At 42.1% G+C, this 26,438-nt stretch overlaps 1 protein-coding gene across 1 annotated transcript in view; it reads left to right on the forward strand.

Annotated features, from left to right (window-relative positions):
• The window catches only part of ALK (anaplastic lymphoma receptor tyrosine kinase), a gene marked incomplete at its 3' end in the record, with an annotated part of 732,271 nt that overhangs the window by 226,022 nt on the left and 479,811 nt on the right, over positions 1 to 26,438 (forward strand). The window contains exon 3 of the mRNA XM_011960583.1: positions 9,982 to 10,146. Coding sequence (XP_011815973.1) covers positions 9,982 to 10,146 — 165 coding nt within the window. The remainder of the gene's footprint in view (positions 1 to 9,981; positions 10,147 to 26,438) is intronic.

Consider the following 26,438-nt stretch of genomic DNA (forward strand, 5'->3'; position numbering starts at 1 on the left):
GCAACCATCAAAAAGCATTTTGTTGGCAGAAGAGTACATGCAGGAGGAGACAACCCAAAAAGCTTTATTGGAGGTGAGTTGAGCCATCTGATCACTGGGAGATATTTGAAACCTAGCCATATATGGTTTTGCTAATTTATTCCAGAAAAAAATAGTGTGGATTTTTCAGAATTTTTCTACTTATTTAAGGTATTATTTTGTCTACTTGTCAGGCGCAACTTTGAATAATTATAATAATAACAATCAGGATTAGAAACAGAATTTTAGTACTAGCCTTGCAACCAGCCGCTGTGCATTCTTTCCTGATCCCCATCATTCTCCAGCTTTTTCCTTCCTCTCAGAGGTCTCCAAGGTCCCTCATGACTCTGAAGGCCTATAGCTGGGACATTCTGATGAATCCCTTGAGCAAAGAAGACCCTCTCTGTGCCTCAGGATTAGTGGCCACTGAGAGAGTTCCCTTGAGCTGGGTACAATCTTTAAAGACTGACAGTGTTTTAAGAATGCTAATTTCTGGGGTTCCATTTAATGAAATGTAGCGTTACGTGTAGATCTCTCTAAAGGCCAGCTGCAAGATAATTGCCATGTATGCATGATGTTTCATATGGTTCTTTACTGAAGACACTTAACCAGGCTTGTCAGGAATACATTGACATTTTCCTGTGCCATGAAGAAAACCAGCTTCAGTTGGAGGGGCCAGTAAGTAAAGCTTGAGGATGCATGACAGGTGGTGGTTCAGTACTTCTGCCCAGCTCCCGTCTGGTGCTCCCTGAAGAGGTGACGTTCAGAAAGACTTCTGCAGCCAGGAGAAATGCCCTCCACACTGTGTGTGAAGGACTCATTAATCAGTGGCATGGTCCTAAGTCAGTATTTTCCCTTCCCTGGGTCTTGTTTTTTTCACCTCTCCAATGGAGAAATGGTTGACCTCAAATGTTGCTTAAAGTTCCAACAGCTTCTGACTGCAAATATCACCTAAAGGCAGTGCCAGCCTTACTTTGGTACAACAAAATACTAAAGAAATGGTCATGGTCATGTGCCATCACCTGCTTCAGACTGACAATTGGAATACTATTTCTCAGGAGTAACAGGAAGTGTGTTCACAAAAGGCATGGTTATGCAAATTTGGAATCAGCCAGTGTGCTTTGGGAATTCTCCACTCTAAGCACACGCCTCATCATCTGAAGCCCTTTCAGCTTCTCACCGAGATGACCTGACTGAGGCTTAGCACAAAACAGTATCCCGTATTACAGAGCTGACAATGGCAGAATTGGAGTCGAATCTCAAGTCTTGTGCTCTACTCCTGTGAATCAATCATGATGATATTAAGGTCACTTGATGCATAAGACATATGGCCATAGACGTACGGGGAAAGATTGTACGACTGATTGGTATCACAGACATCACCATTCAACAAGTGAGGACAGTCAGGCCCGGCGTCAGGCTCTGTATCCCAGTAGTTAGACATCAAGTCAAGATAACTGGAGACAGCAAAGCATTTTTAGCGGGAAAATAACCCCAGCACAAAATCACAATCATATTGTCATTTTAAGTGAGTGGCAAACCTGATAATTCTGTTTTCAGACGCAGATCCCATTGACCAAGTATTCAGTTAAATGAACTCTTATAGGCCCCTTCTGAAAACAGATACATCCTGATGGCCACAGAAACTTTGCCCACCCACCCTCAATTTTCTAAACTGGGATCCCAATCAGACCCAAGAAACACAGCACGTATTCTGGAAGACATCAGTGATACGGCTTGACTGTGTTCCCATACAAATCGCATCTTGAATTGTAGCTCCCATAATCCCTACATGTCATGGGAGGGATCCGGTGGGAGGTAACTGAATCATGGGGGCAGGTTTTTCCTGTGCTGTTCTCATGATAGTGAGTAAGTCTCATGAGATCTGATGGTTTTATAAAGGACAGTTCCCCTGCACACACTCTCTTGCCTGCTGCCATGTGAGATGTGCATTTCTCTTCTTTCACTTTCTGCCATGATTGTGAGGCTTCCCCAGCCATGTGGAATTATGAGTTCATTAAGCCTCTTTTTCTTTATAAATTACCCAGTCTTGGGTATGTCTTTGTTAGCAGCATGACAACAGACTAATACAATCAAGAAACCTAGATGGGAACTTTAAGCCCTGGGCTTTATTGCACTTGTGGTTTTGGCTTCTTGAGCCATATAGCCACTGAGAGTCAGACTTAGATCTTGGTGATGTGTCCTCTGACTCAGTCCTCACCTAGGGCATCACAGGCTCAACTTTATAGGTCGTATCAGAGCTTTCAAGACAGCAAAGACACTCTGGCTCCTGTCCTGCCCCCAGCTTTGCCCTGCCTGTCCCTCTCTGGGCCCAGGTCCTTTCCTGCCTCACTTGCAGAGCTCATACATTGTTGTAGTATGAAGTGCGGCCATCCAGAAGAGTATTGGCATTCTAAATCAACACATTGGCTGATTCAGAATTTGCTTATTATGCCATTTTTTGAGCACAGCCTCCTGTCCATCCTGAGAAATAGTATTTCAATTGTCAGTATGAAGGAGGTGATGGCATATGACCATGACCATTTCTTTAGTATTTTGTGGCAGCACAGTAAGGTTGGCATTGCCTTGAGGTGATACTTGCAGAGTCAGACGCTGTCAGCTCTGCCTCCCTTGTGGAGCTCGTACATTGTTTTCTGCCTCACTGCAGCCGTAGACATGGACATGTCTGTGGCTCTGCATGAGGGGAGCTATGTCTGCTGCCTTTTCTATTGGCAATCCTGTTTGTGACCTACTGAAAGGGCCTCAGGACTCACAGGAAGGAAGCACATCGGTAAAAGACCACCGAGTCCTTTCCTATCTGAGTAACATCAGACGTGACTGCACTTCTCTGAGCTCCAATGCTTTCATCTGTTGAGTGGAGATAAGAATCCTGCCTACTTCATAGGGATTAAATAAGATGATCATGTCAGGTGCCTGGCATGGTGACAAGCCCCAGTGAGCCCTTGGTGAGTGTTATTACTTATAAATACACTTCCCACACACCTTCACAGAAGTCCTCTCCATAGGGGTCGGGGCTCTTCTATACGCACTACAGCATGCGTTGCCAGGAACAAGAAAGTAAGTAAGACCTCCAGCTTTACTTCATAATAAGAGACAAAATCAAGAAGGATGAAGTGTCATGGAATTGATGGGCATGGCATTCTTCTCTTTTTTATGACTTTTCTTTTCATTCTGCAGTATTTGTTTCCAAAGCTCACAGTGACCTGAGGCTGCGAGGCCTCATCCAAGGGGCTGATGTGGACCTGCCCTGGGGGGCTGCCCTTCAAGGCCCTGCCACCCTACATTCACCTGGAAACTGGGCAATGTTGGAGGGGATGTCTTTAAAACTAACGGGAGCTGCTTGTCCCCTACCTTGAAACTGACCCAAGGTGATTTAGAAAACTAATAGGATTTAGGAAACTAGTCTCTTGGTTAGCAGGCTCAGGTTAAGGAGGCATAAAGGGCCTTGCTCCAAGGGATTCTGGGGAAATCTGACATCAGTCTGGATACAAAGGAGGATTGTTTGATATTCTGAGCCCACTCAAGAGGAGACCCAAGTGTTCAAAATGCACCAAGCTCCCTATTCCCCTTTTGTGGTGTTATGGAGAATAGCTGGAACCTACATGCAGTCTCCTTGAGTGTCTCGGCCTGGCACATGGCCCTGGTTGGAAGGCCTCCATCTCTGCCTGAGTAACAAATGCTGGGCTTCCTAGGCACAGGCCTTGGGCTTTGGGAGTCTCACACATTCCTAGAGGCTACATTTCCACCCTCAGGTTCAGAGTGTTCAAGGTGGGTGGTCATTGACAACTCTTCTACAGCCAGGGGGTTTTGATAAGGGAGACTGGGTATGTCTTCAGGCAGGGTCACCCCTGTGGTTTTCTGATAGTTACCATAACATTCTTCTGAGTGGCTGTGCTTCATACTACAACAATGTCTAGAAGCTAACTGTTAATGAATTCAGTCTTTAAAATGTGATTCACGCACTGCGAGATTTCAGGAAGTGAGTATCAAATGATAAAAATGTATGAACACACACACACATGTGCAGGTGTGTGCACACATACTCACTTGTTCATCCTGCAACCATTATGTGCAAAACTTACACGAGCTTTCCTTTTTTTTTTTTTTTTTTTTTTGAGACGGAGTTTCGCTCTTGTTGCCCAGACTGGAGTGCAATGGTGGGGGTCTCAGCTCACTGCAACCTCAGCCTCCCGGGTTCAAGAGATTCTCCTGCCTCAGCCACCCGAGTAGCTGGGATTAGAAGTATGTGCCACCACACCTGGCTAATTTTGTATTTTTAGTAGAGACAGGGTTTCTCCATTTTGGTCAGGCTGATCTCCAACTCCCGACCTCAGGTGATCCGCCTGCCTGGGCCCTCCCAAAGTGCTGGGATTACAAGTGTGAGCCACTGCGCCCGGCCAAGCTTTCCTTTTTAATTCTTTGAGAATCTAGAGGCAAACCAAGTCCCCATTGAGTGTGATGTATATTGAACCTCCTTCCATAGGAAATCTGTCTCTTGGGATGACAACAAGTCCCTGTTTAGGGGCAGCAGCTCCTCAGCAGAGGCAGGCTGAATGGTCTGTAGGTTTGGTTGTGTCGGCCCAGGGTAAGCCTATATATAGTATCACTGACCTTCAGAGATGAAGGGCACCATGGAGGATACATGCTCCATTTCTTTCATCTTTCAAATGCAAAGAAACAGGCCTAGAGACAGAAATGGACCTGCTGGGGTCTCAGCTGCTCTGTGCAGGACCAAGCCCAGAACCATCCTCCCTGCTCTGCTAGAGCCCTTTCCCTTCACAGCACTTGACGCTCCTCTCAGCTGGTAGATCTTTTCCAGAAACTTGCATTACCTTACCTCTCTTCCATGGTGGAAACAACAAGAAAGTAGGTGGCAGTGATTTCACGTATGTGATTGGCAGGTCCTGGAAAGTGTGTCTTTTTCTCAATGCTCTTTTTCAATGGTCAGATTCTCTTGGGTCAAAACAAAAAAGGTCAAGATCTCTGGATTCTCCTGAAGGTCACAGTCATTCTGCAAAATGGGCCTGACATTGAGAAAATATAGATCTGTCCCCTATCATGGAGAAGCCTTTTCAGATATGAAAAGTTTGCAGGCTTTGGGTCTGAGAATAACCAAGATAAAACACTTCATGGGTTTCTCATCTATTGTGTAATTTAATCTTCAGCGCTAAATTGAGATTCTGAAACTGTGGGAGAGAGACGAACAACACTGGATATTCTGCATTATCCAGTTCTAGGTCACTCTCTGGGTCTGCCTTGGGGTAGTCCTTTGATTTGGGGGCCAGAAAACTTTTTAAGCCTCAGCTTCCTCACCTATAGAGAGACGAAGAAACCAACCACTTCTCGGTGTTGTTCTGAAGATGAGGTACAGTGATGGAAGGAAAACACCCAGGACAGTGCCTGGAAGACCGCCAGGAGGGGCTGAGTGAATGTAGTTTCCCACCCTTACCCCTGGGTGGGTATGGACCTGCCTCTGCGGTTGGGTTGCTTAAGGTTCAGCACTATGCTGAAGCCCTCGACCCCTCTGAATCCTTCCTGTAAAGTAGGTTCTACAGTCTCTACCTAACAGGCACTGAGTCGGAAGAGGGTGAAGGAGAGACATTCAAGAAGCACACTAGGTCTAGAACCTCGGAAAAGACCCAAGGAAAATAAGACTTAACCTGGTGTTTCAGACAAGTCCCAAGGTATTATTGCCCAAGAGGCACTGAGGCTAGTTTGAGAGAGAAAAACCTGTGTCCACATTTTATAAGAAATTAAATCAGAATGTAGAAAAAGCCCAATTCAATTTCACCCAAATGAGTAGTAATATTAACTCCATTCCTATTTAAAGCTGGAAAGTACAGCTTTAACAGCTAAAAGGAGGTTGCTGCGGACTGAGAATTACAGAAGGAACTCATTTGATAATCGGTACATTTGCATAGCCTGTTTTACTAGGCGGGATCTGGCCCAAACACAGCCAATTATCACACTTAAACTCTCCAGAGTTCAAAGATCCCAGAATTAATATGCTTGGTGCTGGGATTGTATATTCCACTGTCCGTTTGTTGAATACACATGTAGGGCACATTTGCCAGGCAGGACACAACTCAGACAGTTGGCACACCTCACCTCTGTCTTGAATAGAAGTAGGTCATCTTTCATTGGAGGAGAAAAATCAAGATAGAGGATGGCTGCAGAAGTTGAATCTTTGGGAAAGGCACTGATAATTGTCAGTGTGGGATGGGAGTGGCTGGGGGCTTTCTCTCCCTTCCTCTGACGTGAACGTCCACCAGTGTGGATGTGTCTTTTTGACCCTCCCCGGAGGAGTTACATTTCATGGCTACGCCTCTCCTTATTAGTCATGTTTCATAGCTACGCCTCTCCTTATTAGTCATGTTTCATAGCTAATCCTTCCTATGTCACTTTGGTGTTGCAAAGTACAAAATGTTGGACCAGTTTTCTCTTTGTAGTCTGCTATGAAAACCAGGTGTCTTCAAATACATCTTGCAGATTAAGGCAGCCTGTGGTTCCTGGACACCAACTGTAGAGCAAGTGGCCTATCAACCCAAAGTGAGAGCTACCCATTTCAGCTTGCCACTATGAAGTCAAGTTGTCTGAATCGTGAAAGGGCAAGGAGTAGTCACCTTAGGGCCAGAAGGATGGCAGCTCCTGGAAAGCAGCTGAGGAGCAGAAAGACACTCAATAGAAGTGTAATTGAAGGATTTTTTTTTTTTTTTCTTTTCTCCTACACTTAAATAGTTTGGTTAGTGTTAACATGAATATTTTGCTCCCAACTCTGCAGCAGGGCCAGCTGTCTACGGGTGTGGACACCCATTGGAAGACAATCCAGTGACCAGCTGCCTGCCTTAGAATCTGCCCCCACTGTATTCTGAAATTTCCAACACCAGACTTATCTTGGAGATTGGGGTAGTACTAGCCTCAGAAGCAGCTGTTAAAATGCACAAATGCTAATTGGGACGTAGCACCCATTAGCACTGTCACAAATATTGAATTATCAAAATAGCTATTATAGCTCTTCTGAGGCCAAGGAGTTTGGAATCTTTAAAAAGCCAAATCAAATGGGAACTTTAAAAAATATCTGGTCTAGATTTTATATTTGAGAAACTTGAGGCCCAGAGAGGTTGAGTGACTTATTCAAGGTCACCAGCAAATTGGTGGCAGAGATGGAGCTGCAGCCCAGGTTTCACCAGGTGCTTGTTCCTGGAATCTTCTAGTCTATAAGTCCTTTGTTTTCCAGATGAGAAAACCAAAGTTCACACATGAGAGGTAACTGGATAAGCCCGGACTCAAACTGAATTCCTCAGATTGTCTGTCCAATATCTATCACATTATCACTTTTTTTCTTATTCCCATGGCTTTGGGGAGAGGATGAAGTAAGAGGTGGTTGAACGTTTTGTGTCTTGGCATCTTCCATGAATACATAAGCCAGCTTTGACAGCCCACCATGTGCAAAGTTCTTCAGCCACTTTGTAGAGTAGACAATGAGCAAGGAAGGGGAAGAAAAGCTGAGTGGCTCATTTACCCTAAAAGTGGGGCAAATGTGGAATCATTGGACAGAAAGAGTCTGCCTAGCGAAGCTCAACAAAGTACAAAACATCCCAGGGCATGGGCCTTTCCTGCCTCTCTTTTCTCTCTCTCCTTACCCAGGGACCCTCCCCAATCACTCCCCAAGAGAAAATAAACCCTGATTCGCTGTCATCACCTTGGCTGTCTTCTCTGGAGAGGATATTGAAGGGTAGGTTATAGGGCTGGCAAAGCAGGCTATGAGGAAACTCCAGTTCCCTGTGGCCTTTCTCTTATCAATCAAGAAGGACAGAGTCTGGGTAGCATTTTTCAGGGCATCCAATATGGACCAGGTCCATTTTTTTTATAGGCAGTACATTTTTTGTATTATTACCTTTTTTTTGTTTGTTTTACTTTAAGTTCTGGGGTACAAGCACAGAACATGTAGATTTGTTACATAGGTATATGTGTGCCATGGTGGTTTGCTGTACCTATCAACCCGTCACCTAAGGTTTTTAATTTTTTTTATTTATTTATTTTTTCTTTTTTACGGAAAAGGGCAAGCAGGTTTTATTTCTGGTCAGGCATGGAAAAGGAGAGAGCACTTGCTCTAAAGACAGCTTCTCCCAGAGCAGTGGGAAGCTGGGGAATGTTACAGGGTTAGACGTGTGGGTCAGAGTCTATATAAGCTTGTGTGGGGAAAATCTTCAGACACGCAGGTGCAGATCAAGAACATGCTCTTCATATGACACGTGTACAGAAAGTGGCAGCGATTCTCTTCTATGGGTGGGAACTTTTGCATTATAATGATATGCTAATGATCTAAAGGTGACAGGGGCCACTGGTTCTGGTTTGCTCTGGTTTTGTGCAGGCCTTATCTTTCTCTGCAAAACGTCCTGAAGTTCCCAGACCATCTGGAGTTCTTTTTTTATTTTTTTTAATACTTTAAGTTCTGGGATACATGTGCAGAACATGCAGGTTTGTTATATACGTACACACGTGCCATGGTGGTTTGCTGCACCCATCAACCTGTCATCTACATTAGGTATTTCTCCTAATGCTCTCCCTCTCCTATCCCCCCACCCCCCGACAGGCCGTGGTGTGTGATGTTTCTCTCCCTGTGTCCACATGTTCTCATTGTTCACCTCCCACTTGTGAGTGAGAACATGTGGTGTTTGGTTTTCTGTTCCTGTGTTACTTTGCTAAGAATGATGGTTTCCAGCTTCATCCATGTCCCTGCAAAGGACATGAACTCATCGTTTTTTAAAGCTGCATAATATTCCATGGTGTACATTTGCCACATTTTCTTTATCCAATCTATCATTGGTGGGCATTTGGGTTGGTTCCAAGTCTTTGCTATTGTGAACAGAGCTGTAATAAGCATATATAGGCATGTGCCTGTATAGTAGAATAATTTATAAACCTTTGGGTATATACCCAGTAATGGGATTGCTGGGTCAAATGGTATTTCTGGTTCTAGATCCTTGAGGAATCACCACCCTGTCTTCCACAATGGTTGAACCAATTTACATTCCCACCAACAGTGTAAAAGTGTTTCTATTTCTATTTCTCCACAGCCTCACCAGCATCTGTTGTTTCCTTTTTAATGATCACCGTTCTAACTGGTGTGAGATGGTATCTCATTGTGGTTTTGATTTGCATTTCTCTAATGACCCGTGATGATGAGCTTTTTTTCATATGTTTGTTGGCCACATAACTCTTCTTTTGAGAAGTGTCTGTTCTTATCCTTTGCCCACTTTTTGATGGGGTTGGTTGGTTGTTTTTCTTGTAAATTTGTTTAAGCTCTTTGTAGATTCTAGGTATTAGCCCTTTGTCGGGTGGATAGATTGCAAACATTTTTGCCTATTCTGTAGGTTGCCTGTTCACTCTGACGCATCATCTAGGTTGTAAGCCCCGCATACATGAGATATTTGTAGAGAGTGTGTTTTACCACCAGTTCTTACAGCCAACTTGAGTGGTAATTATCAGCCCAATGTACAGGTGAGGGAATTAAGGGACAGAGAGGTGAGTTTTCTTGCTTGGAGTCACCGGGCTGGTAAAAGCAGTGCCAGACTTGGACTCAGTCCTCGTGCATTGCTTGTGCCGGCTCTGCCCACTCACCCTCAGGCCCTCTCTGTGTCTTCAGGTAACTTCACAAGATGCAGAGCTTCCCACCATTCAACCTGTTAGTTAGCTCTGCTTTTTACCTGCCTTCTCTGAGAACATCTCCCATAATATGAGTTACAGAAAGGGCGCATTTTACTCTCTTCGGCCCCTTTTCACCAGTACAGAGCCCTGTGGTATTGACAACTGATCTCCCCTGGACAGGGCAAAGGGTGTGGAGGAGATGAAGGCCAGCCTCCTAGTGTGGAGTGGAGGGGGCTGAAAAGCCACATTTGGGAAATGGTTTGTTCCACTGATCCTTGGCTATTATTGCAGGTCTGGAGTGCAGCTTTGACTTCCCCTGTGAGCTGGAATATTCCCCTCCACTGCATGACCTCAGGAACCAGAGCTGGTCCTGGCGCCGTGTTCCCTCTGAGGAAGCCTCCCAGATGGACTTGCTGGATGGGCCTGAGGCAGAGCGTTCTAAGGAGATGCCCAGAGGTAAGGGAGAGACCACTGGTGATGTCGTGGGTGGGTCAGGGCCAGGCTGGAATGCCTGTTTCTGTTTGAAATGATGAGACTTCACCCCTGTTCTGCTCTGTTTCCTTTGAAACCTGCTTTTCATATCTGTGCCTTTCCATGGCTTCTTTGGCCATGCAAGGAAGGGAGGAAGACAAGTCCCATCTCAAGTTCAGCCCAACCCTTTATTCTTTAATAAGTAATAAAAGTAGGGTTTCATAACTCTCCTCCATGCAGATTTCCCTGTAAGAGAAAGTGCTGATCGGTATTTGAAATGGGGTTGCCAGATAAAATACAAGATACCTCATTAAATTTGAATTTCAGATGAACAGCAAATGATTTTTTAGTATAAGTGTTTCTCATGCAATAGTTGGAACACAACTTAAACTAAAAACTATTCCAATTATATAAAACAATTCAAATGTAATTGAGTGTCCTGCATTTTTATTTTTACTGCCAAATCTGGCAGTCCTAATTTGGAAGGTATTGTAGAACTGGCTTAAATGTTTGTTTCAAAGCTGTTCATAAAGACTCAAGTGACATGTTTGCTTGGTGTGATGCTTTCTGTGGCCCTGAGCTGTTTATGAATGTCCCCTTCTTTATTATCAGGGCCTAAGAAAGGTAGGCTCAGAGGAAAGTAGTGGGCAGTTGTTAAATTGTGCTGAGTTTCTTGGAGAGAGATATGGAGGCAGTAAGCCCTAGTCTAGTTTTATGTCTCACCAAGCCAAATCTTAGGGCTCCCAATGTCTTGAACCCAGAAAACCCTACTGACTCAGAATTGAAAGCCTATGTTCCTGGCTTTTAGGAAGAAGTAATAACTGAAATGGCAATGGGCTTATTGAACATTCAGGGTAGTTTTTTCAGTTTGCAAAGCACTCCCACCTACACCATCTCATTGGATTTCAGTGAGAGAGGCAGGGCAGAGAAGAAAACTAGTGCTCAGAGAGGGTGAGTGACTTGCCCAAGATCATACAATATGTACATGTGAGTCTGGGTCTAAATACCTGCTGTGATGAGTCCTAGACAAGGGTACTTTCCACCACATCATGCTTCTGTCTTTGTAGCAAGACCAGGACCAGAGCGTGCTCTGTGGCCAGGTTCTTGACAGAGATCATCTCAGGCTCATGCTACTAGGGAGTCTAACAGGTCAGATCTCGGATAAGCTGATGAGGGAGATTGGAGGTGGCACAAAAACAGCTAATGCTCTCAAGCTTATACCTCAGTCTACCTTGTCATCAAAGAACCAAAAGAGACTTTCCTTTCTATACACTTTCCTGGGCTGACATTTTGTTTTTATAACTCTTTTGGGATTGCTTGACCTTGACTTATATTTTAAGCTGCTTCTATCTGGATTTTGATAGGTATTGTAGTGTGTGTATGTGTAGGTGGATGCTCTTAACCAGAAAGTGCATCAGAATTCTTCTGGAGAACTTATGGAAAATACTGCCTCGATCCCATAACCTGAGATTCTGATTCAGTAGATCTGAGATGGAGACTACATATCTGTGTATTTTATGTTTTTACTAGGAAATTTAGCAAAAAGTGGATATAATATGTATGCATAGATTAGAGATTACAACAAAACCAACAACACTTGCATTCTCACTGCCAAAAAGCTGAAGAATCTGAACATTATCAGTCTTTTGGGGGTTTCCTCTATCCCACCTAGATCACAAACTTTTCCTTACCCTCCAAGGTAATCACTCTCCTACATGTTGTGTGAATCGCTTATTTGCTCTTTTTCATGGCTATACTACCTATGTATATAGCTCCAAACAACATATTGACTAGGTTTGCATGTTTTCAGCCTTGTATATAAATGGAATTATGCTGTCTTTGATCTGTTCACTTTGATAGATGTAGCTGTGATTCATTTGCTTTTGGTACTATATTCATCCTTTGCATAAAAATACACAGTTGATCTCCTCTACTGTCATTGAACATTTGAATTATTTCCAGGTTCTTGCTATTGCCATCAACACTATTGTAAACATTTTTGTACATCTCTCTTGGTGCACATGTTCAAGATTTTATCTAGAACAGGGACCCCTAACCCCCAGGCTGCAGACTGGTACCTGTCCAAGGCCTGTTAGGAATGGGACAGATAGCTGGAGGTGAGTAGCAAGCGAGCCAGCATTACTGCCTGAGCTCCGCCTCCTGTCAGATCAGCTGCTGCAGTAGATTCTTATAAGAACATGAATCTTATTGTGCACTCAGCACACACACAGACTGTGCATGCAGGGGATCTAGGTTGAATGCTTCTTATGAGAATCTAATGCCTGATGATCTGAGGTGGAACATTTTCATCCCAAAACCATCTGTGGAAAAATTGTCTTCCAAGAAACTAGTCCTTGGTGCCAAAAAGGTTGGGGACCATTGCTCTAGAGCATGTAACTAAGAGTGGAATTGCTGGGTGAGAGGGTCAGTGCATTTTCCATTTCATTGGTTAATGCCGGTCTATTTTCCAAAGTGGTTGCACCAGTTTGTACTCCCACTAGTGATATATTGGTATTCCTCCCCATGGCTTTACATCCTCATCAATATCTGCTGTTGCCAGACTATATTTTTTTATCTGTCTGGCGAATGAAATACAGGATCCCACTGCAGCTTCAATTTTCATGGAAGTCTGTTTTATTTTATTTTTCATAAGTTTCTTGGGTGATTCTGAGGCATAGCTGGGCTTGTAATACTGTTGAGTTACTCTCATTCAGACTTACTCCCATTCAGCCACCCCTAGGACTATCTCCAGAGTCCAACATTTAACCTCTAGAAACATGTATTTTTGGTCACTACAGATTTTTTAAAAGTTTATATTCCAGGAGTGGAATTGTGATTACAGTTCAGTGAGATCAAGAGAGAGGGACAAGTGGAAATTGTGTTCTTCGTGAATTCCACTGATGGTACGCAGTCACACATTACAACTTTGAAAGTTTGTGCTTTAAAAACATTTTTAAACAGTGCCAATACATTGTGCATTTCACTTGGTGACCTGTTTCTCCTCTTCCACCTGTGATTGCTGACATGAGTACATTATACTGAGTGCTATGAGAAAACAAAAAAGAAGGGGAAGAGGAGACAAAGAAGAAAATAAATAAATTTTTACTTCTCAGCATTCCTTAGCATGGAAACATATCAATGCCTTTTTGTTTTTATGAAGCTGGATCCCAAGGGTCAGTGCACACACTGAATATGAAACTTTCCCATTAGATGAATCAGGATTGGAATATCCATTTATTTAAAGTAAATGTTGTCAACTTCCATTACTCTGAAAAGTCATCACTGTTAGCATCAGGTAGTAGTTAGCAATACTAAGGATGGTGGTATGAACAACCATAGCAAAAGCTGCTGTGGATACACCAGACTCCTTTACCAAGCTCTTTCATGAACGGGCACATCCAAACATAACTTAAGAGAGGCTTACCACTGGCAGAAACTTCTAATTTTTCTGGGGTCTAATGGAGGGGTCTGTACTCACACAGCATGGATCAGTCATGGAAACAAGATCAGCCTCCCAGCCCTCCCAGAAACTCCACTGCTTCAGTAATGACACTGAGAGGTGTTTGGAGCTTTCAGGAGTGGGTCTCTCATCACTTTTCTAGTCAATTCTTTACACCACTACCTTTCCCTGAAGTAGCATTGTTCCTCATGAAGCAGCCTACTGTAATAAACTCCCTGACCTTCAGGGAAAGAAGTGAAGGTAAAGGAAGAGAAAACAACCTGTCCATTCTGCACAATGGCCAAGCAGGGTCCTGTATTCCAATCCTAACTCCCAGAGCTTTAGAGTCTCAGTTTCTCGGTCATTTTGGCAGAAAGGGTGCTGGTGGTGAAGATGAGAAGTGGGGATGGGTTACCTTTAGTATGGTGTAGTCACTATTTTGTTTTCTAACTCAATATTCATGGGTCAGAGAGTATTTAGATGATATTGCAATATTTCTTGTCAGGTATAGAAGGGCCAGAAAAAGGCAGCAAGATGATACCAATCAAAGAAAATGAACTGTAAGTGTATAAATCCTGAATGATTTTAATTTATGGCCCCTGTAGCTGAGAATAATAAGGAAGATACAATTCAGAGCAGCAAGATAATAAAAAGTGAACATTTTGATGGAACATAATATTATAAATGAATAAAATCTTGAAGAACCATCAGATAGAGGCATTCTGTGACTTTTTAAAAAGTGCCAGGGGCCATGTTGATATCTAACTGCTTCCAGTGTTTTGGAATGTAGTCAAGGTATTTTTCTTCTCCAGTAAGGCAAGATTTTATTGTGTAGCATGAATCCTGGCTTAAAAATGGAAAACACACTCTCACCCCATCCACAGAACCCCCTCCCCAGCGCCTCACTCACAGGCACACACAGGAAAGATGGAAGCAGACTCCAGAGTGAGGAGGCTCCTATTCTTCCTGGATCAGCTCAGCTCTGTCCCAGTGCTCCGACTCTCAGGTTTTTGCTTTGATTTGTTTTGTTTTGGTGGAGGGTCTGGATGTAGCACTGCTACTGAGGTTCTTCTGTTCATCAAGATGGCTTCGTTTTCAAAAGGTGGTGAAACACTGTCCTGGAGCCCCGGAGTGGCTAAGGATGCTTTCACACATGACTAGGGTATTGCAACACCAGGATGGAGTCATTCAAACTTTTGATGCACTCCTGTTGTACCCTTGTGTATTAGTTTCCTGTGGCTGTTTTAACAAATTCTTACAAACTGGATGGCTTAAACAACAGAAATTCATTCTCTCCTCATTCTAGAAGTCAAGAGTATGAAATCAAGATGTCTGCAGGGTTAGTACCTTCCAGAGGCTCTAAAGGGAAATCCTTTCCATGCCCCACTCCTAGCTTCTGGTGTTGCCAGGAATCCTTGGCATTCCTTAGCTTGTAGATGTCTCACTCCAAACTCTTCCTCTGTCATCACACAGCATGCCTCCTGTGTCTCTGTCTGAAGTCTGTGTCTTAACGGGTCATATGTTATTAGATTGAAGGTCCACCTTAAGTCCAGCATGATCTCATTCTGGGATGCTTGATAACATCTGCAAATACTCTATTTTCAAATCATGTCATCTTTACAGGTACTCTGGGGTTAGGATTTGGACATATCCCTTGGGAGCCACTCTTCAGCCCACTACGCCTTGGTTTTTCTCCCACTGTGTCTGGGTTGGCGTGTGGATCCCATGCACCTGTGGGATTCAGACCCTTCAGGAATTCTGATTAGACAGGTTCAGAGAAGCCCAGATTCATGCCAGCATTTCTCATCATTTCTTCAATTTCTTCCCCCACCCCAAAAGTTTGCCATGTTCTTAAAAGGGTCCCTGAACACTTCTCAAGTGAACTGTATCCCAGGAGTAGCAGGGACCTGAGTCACCTTTTGAGCTGCAGGTGCAGGCTTTGTGGGAAAATCCTCTCAGGATATAGCCTCCTTTGCACCCACAGTCACTGCAGGCTGCAAATAAGTGGCTGAGTTGACTCTGAGTCTCACCTCTGACTCTTGATCTTTTGAGGCATTGATAGGCTACTGGAATGATAAAGGCCTGCCCAGCATTTCCTCCTTCATCAATGAAACTCATCATTAGCCAACCCATTTCTGCCTTCAGGCTTCCTTTGCTGATTGATGGAGACCTCTGATACCTACATGCGAATGGGTTTACCACTCTTCCTGGAGAGGAAGTTCCATAGGTGAGGAAGGGTAGGAGGTGTCCTCACAGATGAAGACAGGCTCTCAGTAAGATGGAGAGGGACGACTTCAGAGCTGGAGAATCACTGATCTTTATCCCGAGAGCGCTGCCATTGTCCCTGCTCTGCACCACTGCAGAGTGAAATGTACTAATGCAGGCTTCAAGTCCGGCATTGACGGCCCACAGGGTTCAGTGGTCACCCTGAAGTTCATCTGGTTGATGGGAGTCAATAATTACACACTTCACTTTGTCTGTAGGGACAGCCTGTAGCAAACCTCTTGTTTTAGAAGAATATTGAAGTTGGGGAAACAGGAGAGGTAAGAAAACTGAAAGAGAAGAAAAATGTAATCGGAGTGACTGCTGATCACACACACAGAAATGCAGACACGCACTCACAGGCCGAACAATGTTCCTTTCTTTTCACTTGTTTCAAACCGGATGATCTAAACTGGGACTGTCCTTGCCAGGTATTCACAGGCTGCAGCTCCCCAGAGCTCCCTTCTTTTGCTGCTCTATTCATGGCCAAGTTTATACTTTAAGTCAATGGTCTCCAAACTTTATTTTGTTGTATGCCCCATCGGTAAAATTTTTGAGCATGTACTCCTACCATGTTATATTCATCAATTATGTGCACTTTTGTGTGCCTAATTGTATAATACTATTTATTAGCAAAGGTTTTTCTTTTCTTTTTTAGATAATATAATTAGAGCCACACATCTGTCCTCTATAAATGGAATCAGACTTCCTTGTTTGTTAAGTCATCTCACCCTGGCCCAAAGTTTCCCGATATCTCTGTCCCTTTTCCAGTCCTTTAAGGAGCATTTTTGGGTCAGGGTTCTCCCTGTCGACTCTCTTCCCATTACATGGGCTATGCTGGCCAGGGACTCCTTCACCAGGAAGGCCTCACACACAGCTCTAGCCCCTGTGTTCCCTCTTAAGTTTCAAAGACCTTTATCCTCTTTTCTCAGAATCTACATCGTTTGGAGAGGAAAGAAATAACTTCTTGGTTGACTGCTACTGACAACACTAACTCTCCAAAGTCAAGAGATATCTTTATAGAAATTCATGTTTTCATTTCAACTGACATACCTAAGATACAGGCTGCAACCAATATTTCCTACTGGCTTATCTAAAAAACTATCTTGGTGCTGTTTATGATGGTGAAAACTAGAAATAATTTAAATGCCTAAAATAAGGAATTAATTAAATAAAATACAGTATACCTAAAATATTATAACACAATTACAGGTATACTTTGTAAAAATATTGAATAATATGGGGAAGTATTTGGAACCTATTATAAAAAAGCAAGTTAAAGAATGTGTGTAGTAGAAGTTGTTTGTAAAAGAAAAAAAACTATGTACATAAGGAAAAAGTCCATAAGGAAATATACCAACACAGTAGCAGAAGTTATTTCTAGATAGATTAATTATTAGTGATTTTCATTTCCTTGTGTTGCTTTTGCTATTTTCCAAATTTGAGTTCATTAACATGTATTATTTTTATAATAAGATAAAACATGCCATTATTTTTAATACAAAGGGATAAAAAATTCTCATTCGAGACTGTATTCCATTGAGTTATCTTAGACTTTGGGGGAAAAATGTTAACTATTTTGTGCCACCACCACAGTCAAAAAAGCCCATCCAAAAATTCTGGCTAGGATGCAGTAGGCAAGCAGACAGACAAGCAGGTTATTTTCCTGCCTGCCTGCCTAGGGACAGCACATTGGCAGCTGGTATGGGCTCCCAAGTCCAGAGCACCCCACCCCATACCTCTTTCTGCTTGGCTTATCCTTGAAGGGTAGGAAGAGGGAAATGTGGAAAGTAAGTGTGCAGTAGGCTCAGGAATATACCCAGCAGCCAAATCCAGCATCTAAGTAAGAGTACAGAAACACACCCACTTCAGTTCAATTTTTGCCCCTGCAGACTTACCAAGAGGGCTCTGGGTGCTCATGCTTTTCATTTGAGCATGATTTCTCATCACACTAAGGTCACTGGGTGGATGTGTGGCCTTTTATCCCTGCCCGTCTTCTGGAATTCACCAGGAAAGCCCACATTAGTTCTCTGGTTCTGTTTGCAGAAGCATGCCACTCGTCTCTCAAGCAATATGGTCCCTGGCCCTTAGATCTGGACCCTTGAGCAATCACATCAATAAGTTGTGGCGTGTGATTCTTTCCATCTAATGTGATTCTGATACAACTAGCAGCTGGAGTTTGGGCTCCTGAGAAAAGTTGCCTTAATGAGTGGCATTCTTGCCTCGGGGTGGAACTTCCAGGGAAGTATTATTCACCTCACCATCAGGACAGGCCTCTCCTGGGGTGCTGGGATGGATTATAGATGTCCGGTGAACATGGAACCCCTCCTAACTGAACCTCATGGGTCTGCCCACAGGGAGATGGGGAGCTAGGCATGTGGAGCAAGGAAAGAAGGACTGGCTGGGGAAGCAGAGGCCTGGCTCTGGTCCCAGCTCTGCCATTAGGAGCATCACTTTACCTCTCTGGGTCTTGGGTTCCTCATCTGTTAGGTAATATCTTTGACTAGATGGTCAGTAAGGCCATTTCCTGCTCTAAGACAAGGGTTAGGCATATCCAATACAAATGATGGCCAAATACCTGGCAAAAAACCTGTAAGGCACAGAAATCTCTACCAGCCCAGAGAGAGAGACCCACCTCCTAAGGTTTGGGCATGGTTTCTGGAATCTAAACAGCCCAGTGATTCAGGTCACCCTTTGAACCACAGTGCCAAGATAGAATCATTGCCTCCAGAAACCCTAGTATTTTCTCTGGAGGAGGGAAAGAGGAACTCCTGGCCCATCACAGCAGCTGAACTTGTCAGATTAGATTCCAGAGGTTTGGGAGCCTGAGGAGGGATCATAGCATAGAACTAAAAACTAGTATTGGCAAATTAATGCTTCCTCCAGCCCCCAACAAGATGTCCCAATCCCTAGAACCTGTGAAGATGTTACCTTATAGGGCAAAAGAGACTTTGCAGATGAGATTGTCTTGGATGATCTGGGTTGACCCAGCGGAATCACAGGGGTCCTTAAAAGGGAAGGAGGGAGGCGGGAGAGTCAGTGTCAGAGAAGGAATGTAAAGAGGGAAGCAAAGATCAGAAAGAGATGGAGATTTAAGGAGGTTACATTGCTGGCTTTGAAAATGGAGGAAAAAGCCATGAGAGGAAGAATGGAGGTGGTCTCTAAGGGCTGGAAAAGAAGAGGACGTGGATTCTACCTGGAAGCTCATCCAGAAGGAATGCAGTTCTGCCAACCCATTTTATACTTCTGACCTGCAGAACCAAAAGATAATACAATTGTGTCATTTTCAGCCCCCTACTTTCTGGCAATTGGTTACTGCAGCAATAGGATACTAACACAGCTGGTCTTGACGAAGTTGGCAGGAAAATTGACATGCTCTTGGGGCCAGGGCCAGGGCTTACCTGGGGCATGATTCTAGAAGGAACAGGGCTGAGAAGACTTCAAGACAAACTGACTTAGATACATTGAAGATATCCAGTGAATTCTGGCTGAAAATGCAGTCCTTAAACTGTCTCTTCCACTGTAAACAGAATAAACTTCTCTATGGACAGAAATGGGACAGAAATACCCAAGAGGACAAGAGCTGAGGCCAGAAATAAGGAGATGCATCTGGGAATCTGGCTCTTGTATGGCAAGAAGTACCGAAAGTACCCCCAGGGAGGGTCCCGGAGAAGGCCAGTTGCTAGAAATGTGGTACCTGGGGTAAGGCTACTACTTTATCTGTGGAGAGAGCCTGAAATAGCTGTAACAGTTGCCAAGAGCTTGGTTTCTATGAAGCTCCTGTCTGGGGTGGCTGGAGGAGGCAGTGAAAGTACACACGCAGGGGCTGGGGTGAGCTGCCAACTGGCTCAGAAATGAGCCCTGTTTCCTGTCCCAAATGAAACTAGTAAGAGTTGCAGACTGTGAAGTGCTTCTCCAGCCACAGTCACAATTGATTCCTATGACATAGCAAGATAAGTATTATCATATTCCTAATTTATAGATGATGACCTAAGATGAACTAGTAAGTTTCAAAGAGAGGAAACTGAGTCTTTCTCATTCATTGCAGTGTTCCAAGAGCCTAGCCTAAGCCTCAATATAAAATAGGCATTCATTATATATTTCTTGACCTATAGTTAGAAGCTTGGAGAGATAAAGTAAGAGGTTCAAATCTGCAAAGTCAGTATATTGCAGAATCAGATATTCAATTCCAGTTTTTGAACACCCAGTCTTACGTTCTTACCATTATGACAAGCTCTTCTTAAAGCACAATGTTTCCCAGGCCTGTGCCTACAGAATACTCACCCTCATTAGATATCTGGCAGTATATTCAGAAGTTCGGGGCATCACCCAGATACCAGTGATACTGGGTTATCCGCTTTCTTCCATGACACAACCAAATTACATCAATTGGGGTGTCTGGAAGTGCAGTGTCTTCGGAGGGGTCTTGGGAAGCCCACTGTTACCTGTGTCTTCTTTGCAGATGGCCAGGTTGAGGGGTGCTGCCCAAGGCAACTGCAGCCTAAAACTTACCATCCATCCCGGCCACACAGAGATGCAATCCATGTGAGGAAGTGGAATTGGTTACTGCATGAGCTAAGCTGTTTATAGTTTCCCTGCCCTTTTAGAAAAGGAAGGAGCACTGTGCTGAGAGTTGAGTGCTGGGTTGGTCATTGGTTGACATGTGACCTCAGACCTCAGTCTCTTAATTGGTGAATTGAGTGGGTGGGACTAGATCATCTATGAAAGAATGTGGAGCTGTCTTTTTGCTTTCCTTACTTCCTCGTGTTAAGAAGCTTTTATTAGTGTTATCTGAGTTTTTTAGCCTCACTGATTTCTATATATCAAATAATACAGATAAGACACATCCTAAAGAAAAATGGGCTCTGCTTAAGAAAAGCCATGAACCACTCTGAATTTATGCTTGAAGAGATTTGAAAGAAAGCCAAGACCTTGCAAAAAGAATAAAATAAAATTCTCTTGAATGGGGATAACTACAGAATTATTCTACTTAGAGTGGAAAGATAATCTTTACTCATTCAAGATGGAGAAAGACTGGTTCAATGTAAGTTGAAGGGGGATCTGGGGGTCATTTTACCTCTGTGGCTCCCTTTCCTGACTTGTTATAAAAACCAATCGAATAATGCACAAGAGACCATTCTGTAAACAGGAAAATGGCATAGTAGAGTAACATGCAGCCCTGCCTGACAGCAGCCATCCAGCCACAGCAGCCTGAAGCAAGTGGTGCTGCTCTGTCTTGGTGTAAGGATCTTGACCCTACAAAGCAGGCTTATTGGCCCAGGCATTCACATATAACATCATATCTGGGGGGGTGGGAGGTGGGGTTAAACTCAGGAATTTTGGACATGACAAAGGATATGGTGAGAATGAGGAACCCTCACCTGAGGCAGTAATCATGCACGTTTACAAATGGAAGTGCAGCAAGCTTGAAAAAATACACAGGGCTTCAAATCTCATTGTCCAGCTCTTTCTACTAAATGATTGGTGAGGACCTTTAACCCGCATGCAAAGGCTGTGGTCAGGTTATTCTTATCTAATGCATTATGGTCCACTTTGAGTTTTCTGCATCTTGCTTTGGGATCCTTACTATGATTGCTAGTCATGCTTTTTTTATTTTCTTTCTTGAGACAGAGTCTTACTCTGTTGCCCAGGCTGGAGTGTAGTGATGCCATCTCAGTTCACTGCCTCCTGGGTTCAAGCCTCTGCCTCCTGGGTTCAAGCAACTCTCCTGCCTCTGCTTCCCAAGTAGCTGGGACTACAGGTGCACGACACCACACCCAGCTAATTTTTGTATTTTTAGTGAAGATGGGGTTTCATCATGTTGACCAGGCTGGTCTCAAACTCCTGACCTCAAGTGATCCTCCTTCCTTGGTCTACCAAAGTGCTGGGATTACAGGTGTGAGCCACCATGCCCAGCTTTCATGCTTGATCAAAGTATATGTGTTGAGTAATGCTCCTTTCCTAATTGATTCTTGTGGAAGCTGTTATTATTTGGAAATATGCAAGATGCTGTATTTACTTGTTAATGAAACTAATAGCATACATAGTGTGGCAGCTCCCTGTGTCTCTTTTCTGGAGCACCCTGACCTGTATTTGTGTTATATTTGGCAACTTCCTTCTTTCTGCTGTGATCAGCATTTGTTGCACCTAGAGGCAATAAAAGAGGTATTTGAAATATTTTGCTAAGAATGATGAATTATTCTTAGGCAAGGTGCCTACAATGAGAATAGTCTTTCAATTTTATATTGCCATGACGCTAAAGTAGATAGACATTAAATTTACTTCTGCAACAACAGCTTAGGATGCCCCTGTTTAATCCCCTTATCTCCAACATTACTTCAGCTAAACAAACAAAGTATTATTAAAGTATCACTATGTAGGTTAAATAATCTTCCTCTCCTAAGATTTATTTTTCTTCATTTATTAAGACAATACACTGATACCCAAAAGGAATTCATTCTATAGTGGTATGTACCCAGGCAGTGCAGTGTGGGAGAACTCTGTACAGTCATTGCTATCTCTCCCATGTCCAAGCTCCAAACACAGATTATATCCTATTTGGAGCCTTTAACTATAAAATAGATCAGAGCACTGGGAATATTAAAAAATAGAGTCATCAAAATAATTAATGCTTTCAAAATGAGGATTTGAGAGATGACAGGAGTCTCAGTGCTTTTGGCTAGGCAGTTCTCTAGAGAGAACCCATAATTGCCCAGGCCTCAAATGAGTGCTTCATTCATTTCTCTCACTTTTGCTGTATGTTACTTTTCCATCTCTCGCCTATCCCCGTGTTCTCTCTTCCCCTTCCCTCCTCAATCTCTTTGCCCTCAAAAGCCTGAAGTATTCTTCCTATCAACAACTCTGGAAATGGAATAGGCAGAACCAGCAAGATTGGCTGACATACAGACTAAATGGGCTGGTCCTACTAATAAAAACAAATTCAGACATCTGTTGGTCTTTTGTGTGACACATATTTAAGGACAAATTTAAGAAACATTGCTTGCTAGAGAAACAAGCTTAGTTGTCTAAATTAATAAGAGAGGGGAATTCCAGAAGCCTGTGGGAATGAGGAAAGTATTACATTGAGTAACATTTTTTAAGTAAGCTGGATCAACTGGGTTCTGTGCTCCTGAGATCAAAGACAGGATGAAAACTCAGTGTCCTTTGGAAAGAAATCAGGTGTCCAGGTGGAGTGAAATAAAGATGAGGTTGAGAGGGAAAGGGGCAATGTGCATGTCCAATGGGGTTGTAGGTAAAAGTGATCATCTCAGAGGGAAGTGGGATGGGGCTGGGATAGGGCAAGAACTACTCTACTAGTCTGAGGCTCCATTTATGACTGCATATATTCCCAATGGAGATGGGACAGAGTCTGAGGTAGCCACGGCCTTTTAGCTGATCCTAAGGTTGTGTATATGCAGAGCAGACACGCAAGAACTCAACAGCCTGAACATTAAACTGCATTCCTCCTCCAAATTTTTAAGACCTGACATGCACAAAAAAAAGAAAAGAAATGCATTATCTTACCTATACACAGATCTATTGACAGATGACAGAAGTCTTACTGACTTAAGGAGTATAAGAACATCATCTATAAAAACATTTGCCAGTCACTAAGGAACATAGGAATTACCCATAGAAATCCAGGCTTAAAAATCAAAACAGCTGGGTATGGTGGCACATGCCTGTAGTCCCAGCTACTTGAGCGGCTGAGGCAGAAAGAATGCTTAAACCCAGGAGATCTGAGCTGTAGTGTGCTATGCTGATAAGTGTCTGCACTAAGTTTGGCATCAATATGGTGACCTCCCAGGAGCAGGGGACTACCAGGTTGCCTAAAGAAGGATGAACTGGACAGGTCGTAAACAAAGCAGGTCCAAACTACTTTGCTGATCAGTAGTGAGATCATGCCTATGAATAGCCCCTGCACTCCAGCCTGGGCAGCCTGGACAACATAGCAAGACCCCATCTCTTTTTTATTAAAAAAGTAAAAATAAAAATATGCACCAGAAAAAGAATCAACAGAGACATCAGCCTCCACACACTGTGGGGAAGACAGACTTCACAGATAGAACCCAGCCAACGTACTAAATGAAGAAACAAAACTAACAAAGATAGCAAAATAAAACAACTGTAAGAACAAGAAAAGAAACTGTGGCCGTCTTCAGGGGGAAATATCAGAATCCAGAATTGCTGTAATATATTATCCAAAATGTTCAGTTTTAGCAAAAATGAGAATATATGCAAAGAAATAATACAATATGACTCATACTCAAGAAAACAAAAAGCTAATAGAAGCTTTCTGAATTTCCTTAAATATTGGATTTAGAAAACAAAACCTTAAAAGTAGCTATTGTGAATATATTCAATTGAAAACAACAGAAAGTTTAAAGAAGTAAAGAACAGCATGACAACAATGAGCAATAAAACCAAAAAAAAATGAGAATTTGACAGGACAGATAAAAATCTTTTAAAAAGAAACTGAAATGGAAAATCTTGAGTTGGAAAATACAGTAACTAAAATGGAGAATTCACTAGTCCAGCTCAACAGCAGATTTAAGAAGCAGAAAAAATAAAATGTGAAGACAAGCCAGTATAAATTTTTCAACCTGAAGAACAGAGAGAGAAATGTTTTAAGAAAAATGTTCAGATCCTAAGAAACCCCTGGGACAACATCAAGTGTTATATGTGTTTAACAGAAGTCCTATAAGAGAGAAAAGAAAAGGGGGGCCAAATTCTTTTGAAGAAATAATGGCCTAAAACCTGCCAAATTTGGTGAAAGAAAAATCAGTTTACACATCCAAGTGCCTCAGAAAATCCCAACTCGAATAAATACAATAAGATCTACATCTAGACATATCATCATCATATTGTTAAATGCCACCAAAGATCTTGAAGCAGCAAGAGCAAAATAGCATATCATGTACAGGGAATATTGAAATGATTAATGGCTGACTTCTTATTTGAAACACTAAAGACTAAAAGACAGTGGAATACATATTCTAACATGTTGAAAGATAAGAAAAATATCAACAAGATTTTGATATCAAGCAAAACTAACCTTTAAAAATAAAGACAAAACAAATAATTCCCAGAAAAACAAAGACAGAGAATTTGTTGCCAGCCAACCTGCTTTACAATAAATACTAAAGGAAGTCTTTCAGGCTGAAATGAATAATACCAGGAGCTAACTTGAATCCATGGGGAGAAGTGAAGAGTACCAGAAATGGTAAACGTATGGGTTAATATAAAAGGCTCAAACAACCATTTTCTTATTCTTCTCTTAACATCTTAAAAGACATAAAATTATATAAATCTGCAATTATAACACTATATTGTTGGGTTGATAACATATATAGATGTATATAGGACAATAACAGCCAAAAAAATGGAGAAAAAATAAAATTATATTGGAGCAAAATTTCTATATTTTAGTAAAATTAGGTAATATTAATCTGAAGTAGACTGTGATAAACTAAGATGCATGTTGTAATTTTTAGAGCAATCACTAGGAAAATAACTCCAAAATGTAAGAAAAAGAAACAGAGAGAAAAGAAAGAAAAAGCAAGGAAGAAACAAAGGAAAAAATGAAAGAAAAGAAATAAACAATTTCAAATGGTACATTCAAAAGTATTCAGTGTTGAAAAAACAAGGAAGAAAGATAGGAACAAAAAATACAGGAGATCAGAGATTGTCGGACTACGTGAAAAGGAGGATGAAATATATGTTTTCTAGAATAGGGATGCTTTAGACTCAAATACTCAAATAGATTGAAAGCAAAAGATAGGAAAAGAGATATCATGCAAACAATTAACCAAAAGAAGGCTGGAGTGCTTGTATTAATATCAGATAAAATTAAGACAAAAAAGATACTAGAAATACATTTTATAATGATAAAAATGTCAATTCACCAGGAAGAGATAACAATTATAAATGTATGTGCATCAAACAACAGGGCCTCAAAACACATGAAGCAAAACTTTCAGAACTGAAAGGGGAGGCAAGACAGTTCAACAATTATAGTTGGAGATTTCAATAACTTCCAATAGTAGAACAACTGGATAAAGAAGGATATAGAAGACTTGAGCGATAATATCAACCAACTCAACCTAACTGACAAATAGACACCTTTCCACCTAATGACTACATAATACAATCCTTTCAAGTATACAGAGAACTTTCTTCAGTATAGACCATATGCTAGGCTATAAAGCAAGTCATAAATTTATATGGATTAAAATTATACCAATAAAAATTAGTATTATATAAGTAAAATTAAAATTAATTAATTTTAATTAAAATTAACATTATGCAAGTAAAATTTAAAAAGTATATCCTCTAATCACAATAAAACAAATTAAAAGTTGGCCACTGAAAGAAATCTGAGAAATCCCTGCATATTAGGAAATTAGAAGTAATGAACTTCTAAATAAACATCAAAGAAAAAATCAATCGCATGGGAAATAGAAAATATTTCACCTGAATGAAAATTAATATAAAACATATTAAAACTTATGAGATGAAATTTAAAAGTGCGCAGAGGAAAACAAGTATAGCTTTGAATGCCTATATTAGAAAAAGA

The sequence above is a fragment of the Colobus angolensis genome, unplaced genomic scaffold (assembly GCF_000951035.1).
Source record: "Colobus angolensis palliatus isolate OR3802 unplaced genomic scaffold, Cang.pa_1.0 Scaffold515, whole genome shotgun sequence".
Lineage (NCBI taxonomy): Eukaryota > Metazoa > Chordata > Mammalia > Primates > Cercopithecidae > Colobus > Colobus angolensis.